General features: G+C 37.5%; 1 protein-coding gene across 1 annotated transcript in view; it reads right to left on the minus strand.

Moving 5' to 3' along the window:
• The window catches only part of LAMA1 (laminin subunit alpha 1), a 198,243-nt gene that overhangs the window by 31,776 nt on the left and 147,974 nt on the right, over window positions 1-18,493 (minus strand). The window contains 6 exon segments of the mRNA XM_020975006.2: window positions 556-700; window positions 2,771-2,921; window positions 12,212-12,336; window positions 14,217-14,367; window positions 15,221-15,354; window positions 16,141-16,284. Of these exon segments, the coding sequence (XP_020830665.1) occupies window positions 556-700; window positions 2,771-2,921; window positions 12,212-12,336; window positions 14,217-14,367; window positions 15,221-15,354; window positions 16,141-16,284 (850 nt within the window).

An 18,493-nucleotide genomic window follows, 5' to 3' on the forward strand; every position in this document is an offset into this window, starting at 1 on the left:
GTACAAAATTTAATATTTTGAATATATCTCTATATTTGTCTAAAAAGGAAAGTTAGATATAATGTATACATTCAATATTCAATAAACTTTAGGATCATAGAAAATAGGGTCACAGAGTTAGAGCCGGAAGAAATTTTAGAGGTCCTCATTCTCATTTTCTAGATGAGATCCAGAAAGATTGGCCCAAATATTAAGTAGCAAACTCAGGATTTGAAATCAGGTCCTTTTGTCCAAATCCAGCACTTTTTCCACTGCCTCATGCTGTTTCCTCACTCATGCCCCTAATAAATGTAAACACTATATAGTTGATTGCTGATTTCCTTTCAACTTATAAAGCTAGAAAATACACTATTTTCTATGAACAAAGCACAGCATTCCATTTTATTAAACACCATTTTAATGTCACCATAATTTATAAGAACAAATACTACCGAAATAATTTTCATTACCATACTGCTCAGGAACACTCAAAATAAAAAAAAAGAGTTATTTTCCAGGGAACATAGTCTTTCATTACAACTACATTTATTCCAGTCCATTCATAGTATTTCTTACCTTGCTTTTTGTTACGTTGGAATGCAATCTTGTACCAGGTTCCATTATTATAACGTCTGTCTGTAGTAAGAGCAAGAGGCCCTGAACCCAGGTCAACAGTGAGTTTCACTTTACCATCCACCAGCTCAATAGAGAGGAAATCTCTCTGTTGAAGAAAAAAGAACAACAAAGGCAGTCATCTGCTGGTATATTTTGACAATGAGACTTTTCATTTATAGTAATATATTTTCAAAGGAAAAATCTGAGAAAACTAGATACAGTCAAATAACCAACCGCCATGTTACTTGTTGAATTCACAGCATTCAACAGAGAGTGCCCATCTAGAATCTTACAAAAAATCCAATAGGAACAATTGAAAGTTATGACACTATGGAAGGATTTCACTGCTCTTAATGGATTACACAGAATACTCTCATAGTGGATTGTGAAGTTAGTGTTCGCTTGACACTTGAGAGATAAGTATTTTTAGCACAGAAAATTCCCATAAAGTCATAGAATCTCAGACTTGTTAAAGCCTTCAGAAGATCATCTGGTGAAAACTGCATCAAAGATATGCTCCAAAACTGGTCATACAGAATTCTCTTGAAAACTTTCATTTATGAGCAACTCATTACTTTCCGGGGAAATCCATTCCTCTTTTAGATAGCTTTAATCATGACACAGTTTTTCCTTACCATGGGCTGACAGCTATTTCTTAGTATGCTATACTCAATGCTCTTAGTTTTGCCCTCTAGAGCAAAATAAAATAAATCTAATCTCTCTCCAGTATGTCAGTCTTTCAAATACCTAAACACCTAGAGAGTTCCCTCTCTAAGTTAAAAAATTCCTAGCTCCTACAAATCAATACTTCCATGGCATAGCTTCAAGTCCCCTCACCTTCCTGTTTGCCTTGCTTGACTCCTAGATCCAATGGGACATATTCTAGTTTTTTATTTATTTTTTATTCTTATTTTTTGCTTTTTGGTGAGGCAATTGGGGTTAAGTGACTTGTCCAGAGTCACACAGCTAGCAAGTGCCAAGTGTCTGAGGCTGGATTTGAACTCAGGTCCTTCTGATTCCAAAGCTGGAGCTCTATCTACTGTGCTACCTAGCTACTCCCCCATATTCCAGTTTTTAAATATGCTTCCTAAAATGTGCTTAGGCCTGAACATAATACTGCAGGATGGTGGGATTATCATAGGAGACAAGAGGATTATCACTTCCCTTAGTCTAGACTATTTTTCTTTTTTGGCTTAGGGTTTGGGGAGAAGCAGGGCTGGGATGGATCCAGACCTATGATTTCATAAATGGAGGAGAATTTCCATGTAGAACTTCCCTCCATGAATGCAGATTAACTATAACTTACAGTCTCATAACAGTGTTGGAACAAGTTTTTCAAAGAACATTAATAGGCTAAGAGTTTGACTAGGGCTATCGCAAAGTTTTGGATATTATGCTATTGGAGATAGCAGATCACTTAGAAATAATTTTATTTAATATATATTCTACACACCCAACATACTATAAGTATAGTATTTCCAAAACAAATACTACTTGCCTATTACATGTATTTCCAACATTCAAACACATCTGACCTTGAACTCACAGAGAACTCAACGAAGCAACCTGCTCTTACTGAAGAGAAACTGCGTATATTGCCAGACTATATAGGCTTATGAATTTTCTTAAGGTTCCCAAATCTCCCACAGTGTTGTCAAATGTTGAGTCTATTGTGTTGCCTCACGGCAAAAAAATGTAGTATTATGAGTTTTAAAGGTCTGAGAACCACTGTCCTACAGAATCTCCTGACTGACAGGTTAAGTGATTTCCGTAAGTAAGGAACCTAGCCAGTGGAATCAGCACTAGGACTTGACCCCAGCTCTCCCTAAATATAAATAAAGCTAGCCTTCTATCCAGAAAACCATACCGTGTCTGTAAATCCTCCTTCAATTAATGCAGCTGTAGATTACACTAGCCTTTTTGGCTTCCATGTTAAACTGTTTACTTGTACTGAGCTTGCAAACCCTTTTGATGAGATGTGACGGGTTAGATGAGAAACTGGAATGTCAGGTTCCAATGGCAAGAAATTCACAAAAAGCCATTCTAGGCAAACATTCATTAAAAAATTTGCAGCAAATGGATGCAAAATACACAAAGACACAGGGAGCCATTAAAATCCCAGGCATTAACATAATGATCTAAAAACACACAAATCACTATATAAAAAGTTTCTTACTGTGCCATTAGAAGCAAGGTAGAGGAGAAGCCCGTTTGGTGAAAACGTACTGAAAAGCATTATTATCTGAGTCACAGTAGACCGCAGTGTCTTTTCCACAATTGAATATCCACTGCCATCAAAATAAAACGAGGAATCTTCATTCTGTGAACTAAAAATTAAGAGAAGTGATAAAATACAATCTGTTTCTGGATAGGTAGCATGTGGTTTGTTATATTTAAAAAAAATTTTTTTTTAATCATTAATTCAATTGCTATTTTTCCCATACAGATTTTGGTATGGCAATTGTGTTCATCATTTGATAATGAATCCAAATAACAGGAATTTGATGTTTGACATGAATGGGAGAATCAATTTGAGATTTGAGAAAATTTGGAAATGAGAAGGAAGTTTATCTATGCAGGCTTCAACTAAAAGGAAAATTCTCAAATAGATAAATAACTACTGTGATTCTTTCTACCTGAAGACTGGAGCACTATTTTACATGTCTTTTCCCACCCCCCATACTACTTTTCTCCTTTTTGTATTGTCATCTATCGCCCTCTGCTGGTTCTAGGATATCCAACATCTAAGCACTGGTTCGAACACAAACATGTTTTCAAGTGCAGAAATTATTCACCAGTAATAAATAGATGTTGGAAAATTGTTGCATTGTGTTAAAGTCATGTATTTCAAGTAATTTCAAAGGTTTGGGAACTCTTTCCATCAATGCAATTTGCAAGAAACCTGTCTATATATTATTAGTTAAATCTTCAAGATTTGCCTGGGACTCAGTCACATATGATCACAAGTGTTCTTGTGTTCACATCTGGCATCCTTTCGACTATACTGCCTACCTCAAATAGCCCTATTTTAAGGCAATTTCTTAGACTCACAATAGAATATCAATGTTCATTTCAGCCAATTTGATCTTTTCAACAAAAAAGAAGCAGGAGAGGGGAGAGGGCAGGAAGATAGAATACATATTTCATTCTAATTGTTAGACAAATAAACAAGTCTCCCTACAAGTAAAAAAAAAAGTTGTTTGGAACATATTTTTAAATTGTTTACTGAAATGCTTTGAGCTTGAGAATTCATTCATGTCATATATTTCATATGGAATTAATTTTTTTTTAATTTAAAGTTACATTTTCAAGTATTTATATTAAACAAAACTCACAGTTAAAACAGAAACATCAGGGCATAATGGAGAGCAGGTGGGATCAGTGGTGTGGAAGATCTGAGTTCCAATCCTAATTCAGATACTGTGTGCTCCCTCCTCTACTCCAACTACTGACCTCCTAGGCTTCTTTTTAAGTCCCAATTAAAATACCACCTTCAACAAGAAATCTTCCTTAAGTGTCAATTTCAATGCTTTCTCCCTTTTACTTATTTCCTATTTATCCTGTATTAAGCTTGCTCTGTGTACATTTTTGTTTGCATGTTGTCTCCCTCCATTACATTGCAAGTTCCTTGAGGGCAGAGGCTGTCTTTTGCCTCTTTTTGTACTCCTAGTGCTTAGAACAGTGCCTAGCACGTAGTATGTGCTTAATAAATGTTTATTGATTAATTGATCCTAAGCAACTTCTGTATTTCAGTTTCCTCATTTGTAAAAAGAGGGGTCTGGACTCAATGGTCCTATCTAACCCTTGAGCTATAATCCTATGAAATATTGCCAGATTATATACTTTTCTGATTGTTTTTTAAAGGTTTGTGAAAGCCTCAAGAAGAGATGAGAATCCAGGGGAATTCAGACATACATCTGTAGGGATACTTATAAGTATGAAAAGGAATTAAGTGTATGTGTGTCATGTGTCTAAGGTCTCCCCAAGGTGGTCATGGAGCCAGCTTCTATTTGCTCAGGGTAATCACATCATATCTAGAGCGCCAAGCCTCACATTCTGGTTTTTCCTTGTGTCCTACTGCACACTATGCCCAGAACCTGTTATTTCAGCCCAAGACCAACATCCTCTCCCAATTCTCTGAGCCCTAGCTCATTCCCTAAGATGGTTTTAATGCTGACTATTAGTCTTCTATCTCCTTTCATTGGATTTCAGCTAGAACACATGTGGGCTGGGTGCCGATCTGTAGGCTTCAGTACCAGTGCCTTGGGAATGAAGTACTCCATCAGTAAGGCACATACAGATAGGTCCTAGACCCTGGTAATAAATAGGCTTAATTTTGTTGGAAAGAAATAGCTTTGGTTCTACCAATTAGTTAATGTCATCACCCTTGTTTGGTCCCTTACTCCTCTATTACTTCAGTTTAGGAGAGAATGAGCTTTTCTGGCTGCCAAAACCTTCCTTCTCAGTCTTCATAATGGATACTCAGGGACACTTTAAGAAATTTCCTAGAACATATTCTTAATAATCCCAATGAAGTTTTCCTGTATCCATTTAACTTCTATAAACTTTGCTCATGAGAGAGTGGCTTGTGTCTTTGCTTACATAAATTTGCAGCAAGATACATGGTTGGTGCACTTTTGTACTGTCTTCTCCCATATGTTGCTACCGGTAACGTGCTCAGTGCTATATATTTAGAAACAGCTCCACTCCAAATGTTCATATGGACTATTTGTGCCCAATCTGAGGCAGAGCATTTCAAGCTCAGTATAATGAGCCACAGTTAGACACACTACACCTTGACCCCAACATGGGGACATCATTTTGGTCCTCTTTGAGAATGAAGGGCAAGAACTAACCAACTATATCTCTCTAAATGTTAAAACTACCTTTGTAAAAACAAAAAAAAATTATCTTACAGCAGGGTTTTTTATTTTTATTTTTTTTAATCTTAGGCCCCTTTAGCAACCTGTTAAAGCCTATGTATGCCTTTCTCTGATTAAAAAAATCATGACAGAAGTGCTAAATTTTGATTTGAGGTTAATGAAAATAAATGAGTAATTTTTTCTTATCCAAGTATATGGACACTTTGAAATCTATTCATGAACTCCAGGTTAAGAGCCATAGCCTTAAATAGACTAAGATATGATTCAAATTTAATTAATTCAAATTGAATAATTTAAAATCAGAACCATTTCTTAAGTGCTTACTGTTCACAGAGTAGTTACAATGCCAAGTATTACAGAAGATATAATGTGAGATAACACCATTCATGAAAATAGATAACCATACTTTGGTAACGCTTTGCTTTATCAGTGTGACTGGGTACTAACTTTTCTGACAGCAACTCTTCCATGACCTAGCAGGAAGTCTTTGCAGGTTTTTGTTTTTCATTCATTTCAGTCACATCTGACTCTTAATGACTCCATTTGGGATTTTCTTGGCAAAGATACTGGAGTGGTTTGCTATTTCTTTCTCATTTTGTAGATAGGGAAACTGAGGCAAACAGAGTTAAGTGACTTGCCCAGGGTCACACACCTAATAAGCATCTGAGGCCAGTTTTGAATTCAGGAAGATGAATCTTCCTGACTCCAGGCCTAACACTCTATTCACTGGGCCACCTAGGTACCCTTCATAGGTAGCTGTGGGCAAAAAATTCATTACGTCGCAGTCACTTTGCTGCAGAGCTTTTCCAAGCTTGAGAAGGCCAGTCTATGGACATCAAACATGTAGTCTGTCACAAGGTTCATAAAATCCTATCTGCACAGTTCACTAAATCTGTGATCTCTTGATCTATTGGTCCTATATACTGTTCCCAATATTCCGTCTCTCACCTTTGCTGTCTTTATAGAGGTTACGCACCATGCCTTTAATAGATTCTTTATTTCTTAGCATCTCTTCCCTGAAGACAGAACACAAATGTCTCCCTGCCACAAGAACTTTCTACCTCTTCAAACTGCATTATATTATGCTTTACAAAACTTTGCATTTTTCTATCTATATATACTCTCCCTCCCCTCTTTCTCTCCCTCTTTCTCTCCCTCTCCCTCTCTCTTCTCTCTCTCTCTCTCTCTCTCCCCTCAATAGAATGTAAGCTCCTTGAAGGCAGGGACTATTTTGGGGGTTTTGTCTATATACCCTCACTGCCACATACATAGAATCTTGTAGATAAAAGACACCTAATAAATGCTTGTTGAATTGAACTGAGTGTTCATTTACCCAAATAAGGGAGGAAATTAGGGAAATGTTTTGCCCTGACCTTCAAAACCTTGAAACAATAAAACCATAATAAGAGCCAAATGAGAGATCAATGTTCTGATGAATTGCACAAGATGTAAAGAACATGATTGTATTTATTGCAGTTTATAAGAAAAAAACAACCAAACCAAGTATTGATCCAAGTCAATACCAAATTATCTGGGGACTGGAAAAAAAAAGATTCACTGTAACAGGAAGTTAATTACCTCATTACACTGAATACCTTTATCCTAACCTTTTGTCCAATGAGTAACCTAAGCCAATTAGAAATATCAGATTTAGATGAAAAGGACTCAATGAATTTAGCAGTATGGACAGAAATGGGCTTTAAATCTCCACAATTAAATCTCCAATAATATTAAAATAACTGAAATGAGCAGTCAGAAAGGTCTAATAATAGCCCCATGTGTGAAAAGCTTTCTATAAGCTTAATCCAGGGGTATCTGACCTGTTTAATTACAGGAACACAAAATCCTGGAAGGAAACTTTCAAGGTAATCTAGTACAATTCCCTCATTTTACAGATGAAGAAACTGAGGCCAACGGACTCCCTTATTGTTACATGGGTAGTAAGTGCCAAGGGCAGGATTTGAACCCAGATCCTCTGGACTCAGACTTATTCACTTTCCATTGTACCATGCTGCCTCATGAGGCCAGGGATGCTGAGATCTGATAAGGAGCATAGGATTCCTAATTTTGAAAAAAGGAGTTGGTAATAAAATGAAAATATGATTCATATTCCCCAAATGCAAGTGACAGCTAATTTCAATAAACTTACTAGAAAATGAGAGATCAAGACAGAAAAAAACATGGACTGTCCTAGCAAAGGAAGTTATTCTAAATGTTTTCTAACTTTAGAAATATCTTAGAAGCATATAATCACACGGCTTATTTCAGTCAGAAATTACAACCAAATCTGGCCCCATTGGACTATCTGATCATCATTACCAATTAACAAATTTTAGGTTATCATACTAATCTTTTAAAAATTATGTTAACTCTCTCCACATCATTGCTCAGAAATTTTCTCCCTACTGTGTACTAACTAGAATTCAAACCTAGCATGCTGGTCCCTTCAAAATATGTCACCCTGACCTCCCCAGTGAGCACTGATGGAGATGGCAGAGTGAAAAGGTCTGAGGGACACAGAATAGTCATCTCAGGTTATATCATCCCTTCCACTCACTGAACATTTCGTTCAAGAACTACTCTTTCTCCCAAACATATTTTGTGCTTTCCCACCTCCATGCTTTTGGTTACATTGTTCTCCATACTTTTTCTCCCTTCCCCTATTAAAATTACCATCCATCTTTCAAAGCCCAATGCCACCTCCTTCATGAAGCCTTCCACAAATGCCCCTATCAGTACAATTTCCCTCTTTGGACGTCCCCAAGAACTAAATGTTATAGCTTTCTGCTGCTCTTATCACATAGCACCAAGTACTGGAGAAAGAAATGGCAAGCCATTTTAATGGTTTTGATGAGAAAACTCCAAATCTATAAGTTCGCTGGAAGCAGATTATGACAATTCAACACAATTCAATTCTGCAAGCACTTATGAAGCTCCTAAAAATGGCACCATCTCTGCCATCAAGGGGCTTATCATTTAATAAGGAAGAGCTGATACATACACAAATAGTATGATAAAAGGTAGCATGAATTGAGGGTGAAGAAGAAGAGCAGACAAAATATTCTAGAGAAATAGGAGGTAGTTGGCCACTTTCATTTTGGGAACCACCTGCATGAACTAGAATCAGGGGAGTGGATTATATTCCTAAGAGTGAGAAGGTAGAAGGGGAACAGAAGAAAAGTGAGGAAAGAGCCTGACAGGAGATAGAAGAATGATAAATCAGCAAATAAGACTGAGGAGGAGCCATTAGATAGGTGGGAGGAGAAACGGGAAAGAGGGATGTCACAGAAGGGGAGAAAGTATACAGAAGGATTGAGTAGTCTGTGTCATACAGCAGACAATTAAAGAAGGATGAAGTTTGAGAAAAGAATATTGGATTTTTCCATTAAGGGACTGTTAAATGACCTTGGAGAATGGTAAGGACAAGTTACACAGAGTTGATGACAATGGGGGAGGAAATAGAGACAGTGCATGAAGACTCTTTCTAAAGAGCTAAAAAGACAGAATGATAATATTAAGACGCCCAGTATGTTTCAGATCACACACTCTCTCTCAAAAGGTGCAATGATCTCAACTGCTCAGAATTCAGATCCCTTCTTCTTACAATCTGTTCTTATGACTTTTCATAATGGGAAGGACTAGCAACCAGGTCACAAGTCCTATGACCCCATTACACATATGTACACACACTAACTTGTGTACATGTATATATACGCATATACATACATATCACACTGACTATACAGCAGTATTCTTGGCCTCTAACACTCGCTCACTTTTCACTCTGGTCTCATGTCACACCCTGATGCTAAGCATCACACCCGAATATCTCTTTCAGAACAAAATATATACCCCAAACATACACTCAGCAGACCCACTACTTCAGTCATCACCTTTCCAGTCATATTGTTATAGTCACAACACCCAGGATAGGATCCATCCACCCTAAATGCCACATTCACCAGCCCTTTGCTTTCTTTCAGACACCTCTAAACATCTCTGTGGAATTACAGTAATTAGCCCTCCTTTGCAACCATCCCCACAACAGCAAGAGCTAGGGAGAAAATATTCTTGTGAAAAGAACACCTGGGTCTGGTTTACGGTCTCAGGCCCATAGCATCCTGATCTCTTGATAAAACAAAACAAAACAAAACAACTTGAGGATTGCCATAATCAAGGACGAGGTTTGTTCAGTTTATTTTTTGTTTTAAGATTAGGGGGTGGGGTTTGTAGGCATGGGGAAGGAACCAGAAGATAGAGAGAGATGGCAGATGAGAGAGTGAGCTTGGGAGGGTTTTGTATCTTCCTCAAGCAGGGTTCTCAAGCAGGTAACTCTAGAGCAGAAAGGGAAAAGGGAAAGGGTGAAGGCAAAGCAGGCTGCATAGAATTCTAATATTTAGACAGTTGGAAGGGACCTTAGAGCTCATCTAGCCCAATCCTCTCATTTTACAAATGAAAAACCCAAGGCCCAGAGAAGATAAGTTATTTTCCCAAAGTCACCCAACTGTTAAATAACAGAGTTGGCATTTGAAAGAAGGTCCTCTGCCTCTGAATATGGTTGTCTTTCCACAGTACTCTAGTGTTGCATCCTGCAGGTTTAGAAAGACTGGGGTAATGAAGGAAAAAGAGAGCAGAGAGTTAAGGGTGGAGAATAATGCCTTGTTGAAATGGCTAATAACAGGGTCAAGGCTAAGAGAGGGAAATGAAGCTAGAACATGAGTGAGTGATTAAGAGATCAAGAAGGGTTTAATTCTGTATGTCCTTCAGGGCCTGGTTTAGACCTCTGTGCATGATAGGTTCTTAGCTAATGTTGGTTGAATTTAATTAAGATATATTACTGATACTTTGAAGAGTTAGCTATAAATACACAATCTCATGGCAGGAAAAATTTATTTTACATACAAGCACATAAATACAAAACCATTTGGCATTCCAACTTTTAAACAGTAATATAATAGGAAACAGTGACCACATAAAAAGCCTGGATTCAATAAACTCTAAACTCTAAATCACATAATACAAACGCAACCATAATAGTGAGTTAAAAAGTAAATGACATTCATAAAAATGACAAAAAGAGGGAGTTTCAAGATGCAATATTGGTCGCTCAATGACTTGTCTTTTTTGCTAGTTAATTATTATGTATCTGAACCAGAGCATATATTCAGGCTGAGTTCCATTAGGTTTTATAGAAACGGAACCATTAAATGGGTGAAATTATATCATGGGCTCATATTTCTTTAGTGGTTGAAGGCGCACTGCCACGGTGGCAAACTCTAGAAAATGCGCCCTGTATGGTTAAAGGGAATAAGGTTGCTTTTGATGGAAAAGAGAAGTACAAGAGAAAGTTAACTAAGTAAATAGTGAGATTACATAAGGTACCTTGAGGATACTGGACAGTTATTCAAAAGGAAGAAACTGATCTTTGGCTATAGTTAAATTGAGTTTGGTTAGATATTAGGAAGATCTTATACATAAATATGGTCGAATGAAAAATTAGGTTCTGTAATTATCTAAAATATTTATTATTTGTTTAGTCTAATTAATCAATTTAATACTTTAAAATTTGCCCAAAGATAGATTTTAGAATACCAACCATATAGACTTTCTTTCTTTCTTTCTTTCTTTCTTTCTTTCTTTCTTTCTTTCTTTCTTTCTTTCTTTCTTTCTTTCTTCCTTCCTTCCTTCCCTCCTTTTTCTTTCTTTCTTTCTTTCTTTCTTTCTTTCTTTCTTTCTTTCTTTCTTTCTTTCTTTCTTTCAGCTAGGCAATGGGATTAAGTGACTTGCCCAGGGTCGCACAGCTAGTAAGTGTCAAATGTCTGAGGCTGAATTTGAGCTCAGGTCCTCCTGAGTCCAGGGCCGGTATTCTATCCACTATATCACCTTGCTGCCCCTCATATAGACATTTTTATGCTAAGTGATCTAGGCATTTTATAGGGGGCAGCTAGGTGGCACAGTGGATAAAGAGCCAGGCCTAGAGTCAGGAAGATTCACCTTCCCAAGTTCAAATCTGGCCTCAGTTACTTGTTATCTGTGTGATCTTGGACAAGTTACTTAACCCTGTTTGCCTCAGTTTCCTCATCTGTAAAATGAACTGGGAAAGGAAATGACAAACCACTCCAGTATCTTTGCCATGAAAACCCCAAATGGGGTCACAGAGTCGGACACAACTGAAACTACTGAGCAACAAGTAGGTAGTTTATATTCAGAGACAAGAAGATTCTTACAAATGAAGTTTCAAGATACATTTATACATGTTAAAATTTCAAAATATCTTTTATGATTTATGTATAAATTATGCAACCCTACAATATTCCATGCTGCTACAGAGTACTACATATCTCAGAAAGATTTAAAAAAATGAAACATGCTTCCAAAGAAAAACAACATTGCTATAAATTTATCTGGCAATGGAGTAGCCAGCATCAAACATTTGTCAGACTTTTAAAAATACTGATATATGTACATGTAAATATTCAGAGATGTAGCATAGTGTATTGTCCTAGCTGTCACCGGGACATATCACTTAGACTCAATATCCCAGATATTTCTATAAGAATACCAGTTTGAGACAAGTTGCTTATCTATAACCATGGAGAGGGTTTCCATATTGGAAACAGTCCACACCACTGATTTGCAGGCCCAGACCAACACAAATCACTCAATCAATCAATTACATTGTTTTTGAATACTAAAATGACAACATTTTACATGTGAAAGAGGGAAAATAATACCTTCCGAAACAGCCATTGCATTTGCCTTCCCTTTCAATATAGTTCCATAGGCCAATAGATTTTCCATTCAAAGACGCCTCTCCCATGCATCCTTTAAAATGAGTAACTTTCACAGCAGGTGACTTCTAAAACAGAAAAAAAAAAAGAGACACACTATCTTGATGAAGCAAAATTTCTGTAGGCAATGAAATAATATCTCCAAAGAGTTTCAAATTCAGTTCTTCCAAATTCAGAAAAGTTATTAAAAAAAACCAAAAAACAAGCAAATGGCCCGAAGAGGAAAAATATGACCTGCATATATTCTTCGATTGCTTATTTTCTTAAAAATCTATGCAAAGGTCAAAAGGGGGTCAGCATTGGCTCATAACATTCCTCAGTGTCACCAGAACCAGTTTAAAATAGAATTGGGAAATATTAAACAGCATAAAGCTAAAAACACAACAAAACATAGATAATATTACATTTTAAGATTAAGTTACTATGCAGCCAGCAAAAATCCTCATGTACAGTTTTGTGGCCCCTATTTCTACTTGAATTTGACACCCCTGGCCTAGACAATTACCCCAGACTACTTAAAGTTACAGAGAAGATGCAAAATCCTAGATACATATATTAGGTAAGAAAACAGCTTAATTGTTCATTAAGTGTGAAAAAAATCTAAGCATCTCACTAGGTGCTAAAGAAAGTCTATTCTGATTAAATGAGCGACTTGGAAACAGAAACACCCTGTGTAATTCAAGGGAGCTACTTTAGAACCCAAAGAGTTGAAATTCTGAAAGCACCGAGGAGAAGACATTCCAGCTAATCTCCTGAGAAGGACTCTGTTTCGGCCCTGAGAAGGGGAGTGGAGAGAGTTGTACAGAGCTCTGTACCTTGTCCTCAGCCTTGGTCTCAGGCTCCTTCTCTCACTCCCTTGGCCACAGAAGGATGTACTTCCTGTTTTTCCATCTGCATCCTAGCAACATTGATAGTGTCTGCATCAGAAGCCTAGGACAGAGGATGTGGCTTCAAGGCCCTACCAAGACCCTGGCAGATAAGTTACATCACATCTAAGAGAAGCATCTTGAGGACTCCAGCAAAAAGATTTCCAAAGCCTGGGAACTTCTGCCATGTATGCCTAGCTTTAGCCCACTTTCTCTCATATATACGAGTAAGGGAATTTAGCACAGATTTTTTTTGTGGGGGATGTTTTGTACAAACCGTTCAATATCCCTTTCTAATATCTAAATTAATTCTAGATGATTAGTTGATATCAATTGATAATCATGGCAAGGAGCACCCCAATAGAGACTCGTGAGTTGTGGAACGGAAATACAATAGAACCAATAGAAAACAACTCCCCAGCTCTTCAGGGTTATCTGACTTTGAGAGGAGAGGAAGGAGCTACCTTTTAGGACAGTGTGGGTGGGACTGAGATGGTCACATCAAAGCAGGAGCTACATCAGTTTCCAAGTTTTATTTGGTGAGAAAGGTTTAAATTTCTCAGGTAAGTGGTACAGTGAAAGGAGTTAGTTCTGAAGTCAGGAAGCCCTGAATTCAGTCAACTTCAGACACTTACTAGCCATGAGATCCTGGGAAAGTCACTTAACCTCTGTCTGCTTCTGTTTCCTCATTTGTAAAAGGGAGATGATAATAGCACCTACTTCCCAGGGTTGTTGTGAGGAGGAAGTGAGGTGCTGTTTGTAGAATACATCTTAGCACAGTGCCTGGCACACAGCAGGTGCTTAATAAATGCTCCCTGATGAATTCAAGAGAAAAACCATCAGTCGAGGAAGAAGAGATCCTTATGGAAATATAAAATTCCAAAACCTTAAACTCTCTGCCCCCTTGAAAAGTGATTTCAACCAACAAAACAGGTCCTGGGTTCCTACTCCAGATGAAGAATTTATTCCTTACTCTTGTTTACCGATCTAGACTGAGCACGAAAGACAAGAGTCTTATTTGTTCAGGAAGTAATTCATTTGCAGGCAAAGTCAGCACTCTATATAGAACTTTATATTTTTACCTTTATTTGTCCTCCAAGTCCTCCAACAAACATTAACGTTGACTCGTTTACATCCAGCACATTAGCTGTCCCGGGGGATTTGGCAGTTTTGGTTAATGGCTTCTGAGTAGAGCTCATTTCCTTTATACTCAACGAGCCAGTGTTCCCAAATCTAATAATCACAGACAATTACACAATAAACACTTCCTGAAGTTCAAATGAGTTCAACTCAACAAGTATTAAATATCCGCTCAGGCCATAGACGTATTCTAGGTGCTGCAGAAAACCCGGTTCCCCCCTTCAAGGATCTTACAGTCTAGTTGGGGTGTGGGAAGAGAGCTCAATAAGACACGCAAAAAAGAAACAGATAAACAATAATACATAACAATATGTGGTTAAGTGCCAAAATATGCATCATGGGCAACACATGAGTGATGAGAAGAAAAAAATCATTGGAAGACCTGAGTTCAAATTCAGCCTCAGACACTAGCCAAGCAAATCACTTAACCTTTATTTGTCTCATTTTCCTCATCTGTAAAATGGGGATAAATAATCACCCCACCAAGGGTGGTACTGAGGATCAAATGGGATAATAACTGTAAAGCGCTTAGCACATAGTGTGCACTTTATAAATGTTAGCTTATTATTATTATTATTATTATTGTTATTATTATTATCATTATTATTGGCCAAAGGCATTAGAAAAGATTCCAAATGGAACATGAGCTGGACTTTGAAAGACAGGTAAATGTTTGATCTATAAAAGAATTTTGAGGACAGAAAGTTGATCTCAGTAAGTAAGGCAGATTACATTTCACTTTCTTCTCTTCTGGTTTAGCAATCTAGATACTTCAGACAATCCAAAATTCTAAAGATAACTGAAATAATGCATTCTTTGATCTATTTAAAAAAATCCCTTGCATTCCATATAGTAGAAAAAAACACATATGCTTTCCTACTGACAAAGTTGAAAGAAGAGTGTTAAAGCTCATTTTAGCATAATTACTTTGAAAGATCTCCATTACCTGGTTATGTATATTCGGTGCCATTTATTGTTATCTATCGGGAAGTCTGAAAATTCCAATCTTGCAGACCCTGAGCCTACATCCCAAAGGAAGGCCACTTTGCCATGCCGCATCTCAACAGCAAGAAAGTCAGACTAGGGGTGGGGAAGTAGGGTAGAGAAGGCATTGAAAATGAATGAGTTTTGCATAATGGTAGGTTTTGTTCAACTAATTTCATTTCAAAGCGAATGTTCTTTAATTCATATTTTAAAAACCATATACACAATTCTTTGTCTTTAGTATTCACATGCTCACTTCACTAGCAGCTACAGTAGCTCTTTACCTTGGAAATCCATCATCTTACTTCCCTCCTGCACACATACACACACACACACACACACAATACATTTTTGTTTCCTCAAGGCCACCTGCAGACTGAAAATGGTTTTCCCTGTTTTTAAATCGAGGAAGCATCAATTGAATCTGACTCTGTATTGTAGGAACAAAAAACAATAGTAAAACATATGAACATGGACCACAGACACATTTTTAAAGTTAATTCCTGAAGCTACATTTCACCGTGATCCAATTTGACACCAAGAAAAGGTGATATATACTTTCTCAAGAACATAATAAGAGCTTAGTTCCTTCAAAAATTGCAGAGGTGGCAAGAAGAATTCCCTTAATATGGCAGAAGGTTAAGGTAGAAATTAATGGCCCATTCAAAGGTAGCATGTTTATCCTCACAGGACTGTAGATACTTTTTGGCTAATGCCATTACTCTGGGGAAAAAAATGGTTTCATGGAAGCCTAGTAATACTACTCATGCTAATCTCACCAATCCCCTATTTCTGCTGCCCACAAAAAAATGAGTTGACTCTACAGAAAAATAAAGTTACAAGTCAATCCTTAATTTGTATTCCATAGGCCTGATTGCTTACACTGGCACTGCTACCCAGGTAGAACAGGAGGTTATCAGGTTCGCTGGTTCTAACATTTAACATTAAGGTGTTATAGTTGGTAGAGGATATCTGAGGTTGGTAGGCACGGATACAGTCTCGATCTGCAGACACAGCCACTTTAATCTGAAAAAAAAAAAGAATTAAATGGCAAACATACTTCAGTTATTTAACACCAAATGCTCTCAAATAGCCAAAAGTGAAAAGGAGAAAGGTGATTTAGTAATTGATTTTTCACTAGAAGTCATGGCAAATGGGTTTCCTCTCCTGACTATTAGATAATGCTATGGCTTTCACAAGTGTGTGAACAGACCAGATTTTTTAAAAATGTAAGAAAGATTAAAAATGGGAATTGAGTATTTGGATGTTAAAACACTATTTTTTATGGGATACAATTATTTTTAATGAGTGTTTTAAGCATTGATGATCAGGGAATCTATACAATTATCTTATTAGCTAAGTGGGAAAGGGCTTTAAATGCTAAGCTGAGAATTTTTTTTTTAATCAGGAAGTAATTAAGTGGCCATTGAAACTTCTTGAGTAGGGGAATGACATAGCTAGAACTGTGCTTAAAGGATATCGACTTGATGCTGTTATGTAAGACAGACTGGAGAGGTGAGAGGCTGTTACAGTGAGACTAGTGAGGAATCTATCACAATAATTCAATTTAGAGGTGATGAGAGATGGAATTAAGATGGAGGTCATATGAATGGAAGAAAGAAATGTCTTCACAGATTACTTTAGCTTAAAATAATCTCTCCCTCCTTTGAACTCCTATACTTTTTTTTTTTGGCAAGGCAATCAGGGTTAAGTGACTTGCCCAGGGTCACACAGCTAGTGAGTATCATGTATCTGAGTGTGGATTTGAACTCAGGTCCTCCTGACACCATGGCCGGAGCTCTATCTACTGTGTCACCTAGCTGCCCCCTACTTTCTTTTTTATAGCATTTATCATATACTTCCTTGGCTGTAGTTGAGTTTTCAGGCATGTTTGACTCTTTGGAATCCCCTCTGGGGTTTTCTTGACAAAGAGGCTGGAATATTTCCCATGTCCTTCTCCAGCTCATTTTACGGATGAGGAAACTAAGGCAAACAGGGTTAAGTGGCTTGCCCAGGATCACACAGCTAAGTGTCTGAGGCTGTATTTGAACTCAGGAGGATAAGTATTCCTGACTCCACATCTGGTACTCTATCTGCTGCACCACCTACCTGCCATATACTTCCCTTACACTCTAGTAACTTGTATGTACCTTATCATACCTACTAGATTGTAGACAATGGGCCTAATTCACCTCTGAATCTCCTACAGTACCTGATCTACTGCCTACATTTTAGTATTCTATGAACATTTATTGAATAAATGAATGTTTTAAGTGGTTCTTAAACAAATCATTACCAAAGAGGCAATATAGCACAGTGGGTAGAGAGCCAGCCTTTTAGCCAAGAAGACTTGGGGTCAAGTCTTGCTTTCTCTGACACAATGTGGCTGCATGAACCTGGGCAAGTCACTTAACTTTTCTGTGTCCTAGACAACTCTCTAAGCTGATAAGTTGCAGTGAAAGTGCCCATTTGCTTTGTTAGAAGGAATTTCTTCAGCCAGGAAGTTCCCTAAAGCCAATAAAATCACACCTCTAATCCCTATCTAGTATCAAAAAATATTTAAGTGCTTTTTGATGCTGTTGGTTTTTTTGTTTGTTTGCTTGTTTGTTTTTATGAACAGCATGGGTATTATTTCTCAAAACTGAGGAAATTGAGATAGTCCAACCCCGTTTCCTGGTGGTAAAGTATAAGGTTGGTAGATATAACAGTTGTTGATATTGCTACTCTGTCCATAGACATACTACAGCAGATGTCTTCAGAAATGCCACCATTTCATTGAAATATCAGTGCCACAGAACTATTATTAATTGCTTTTGTAGTAAAACCACATGGCCATGCTTCTCAAATATTGCACTTTCTTCCGAGAGAGGAGACACACTCCAACAAATTAGCTGGTGTACCCATGATGGTGAAGATATTCTCATTCGTAGACGTATTTACATGAGGCACAGGACTTTTTTGGAGTGCCTTTCATTCACTCCATTATGTACTCTTAAAACATTTCAGAATGCAGCATTTAGTGCCCATTGCCTTTGCCAGTTGTACCTGACTCTTTGTGACTCTGTCCGGGGTTTTCTTGATGGAGATACTGGAGTGGATTGCTGTTTCCTTCTTCAGCTCATTTTACAGATGAATAAACTAAAGCAAACAAGGTTAAGTGACTTGCCCAGGATCACATAGCTAGTAAATGTCAGAGGCCAGATTTGAACTCAGGAAGATGAGTCTTACTCACTCC

Source organism: Phascolarctos cinereus, unplaced genomic scaffold (genome assembly GCF_003287225.1).
Source record: "Phascolarctos cinereus isolate Bilbo 61053 unplaced genomic scaffold, phaCin_HiC Scaffold_4;HRSCAF=312, whole genome shotgun sequence".
Classification (NCBI taxonomy): domain Eukaryota; kingdom Metazoa; phylum Chordata; class Mammalia; order Diprotodontia; family Phascolarctidae; genus Phascolarctos; species Phascolarctos cinereus.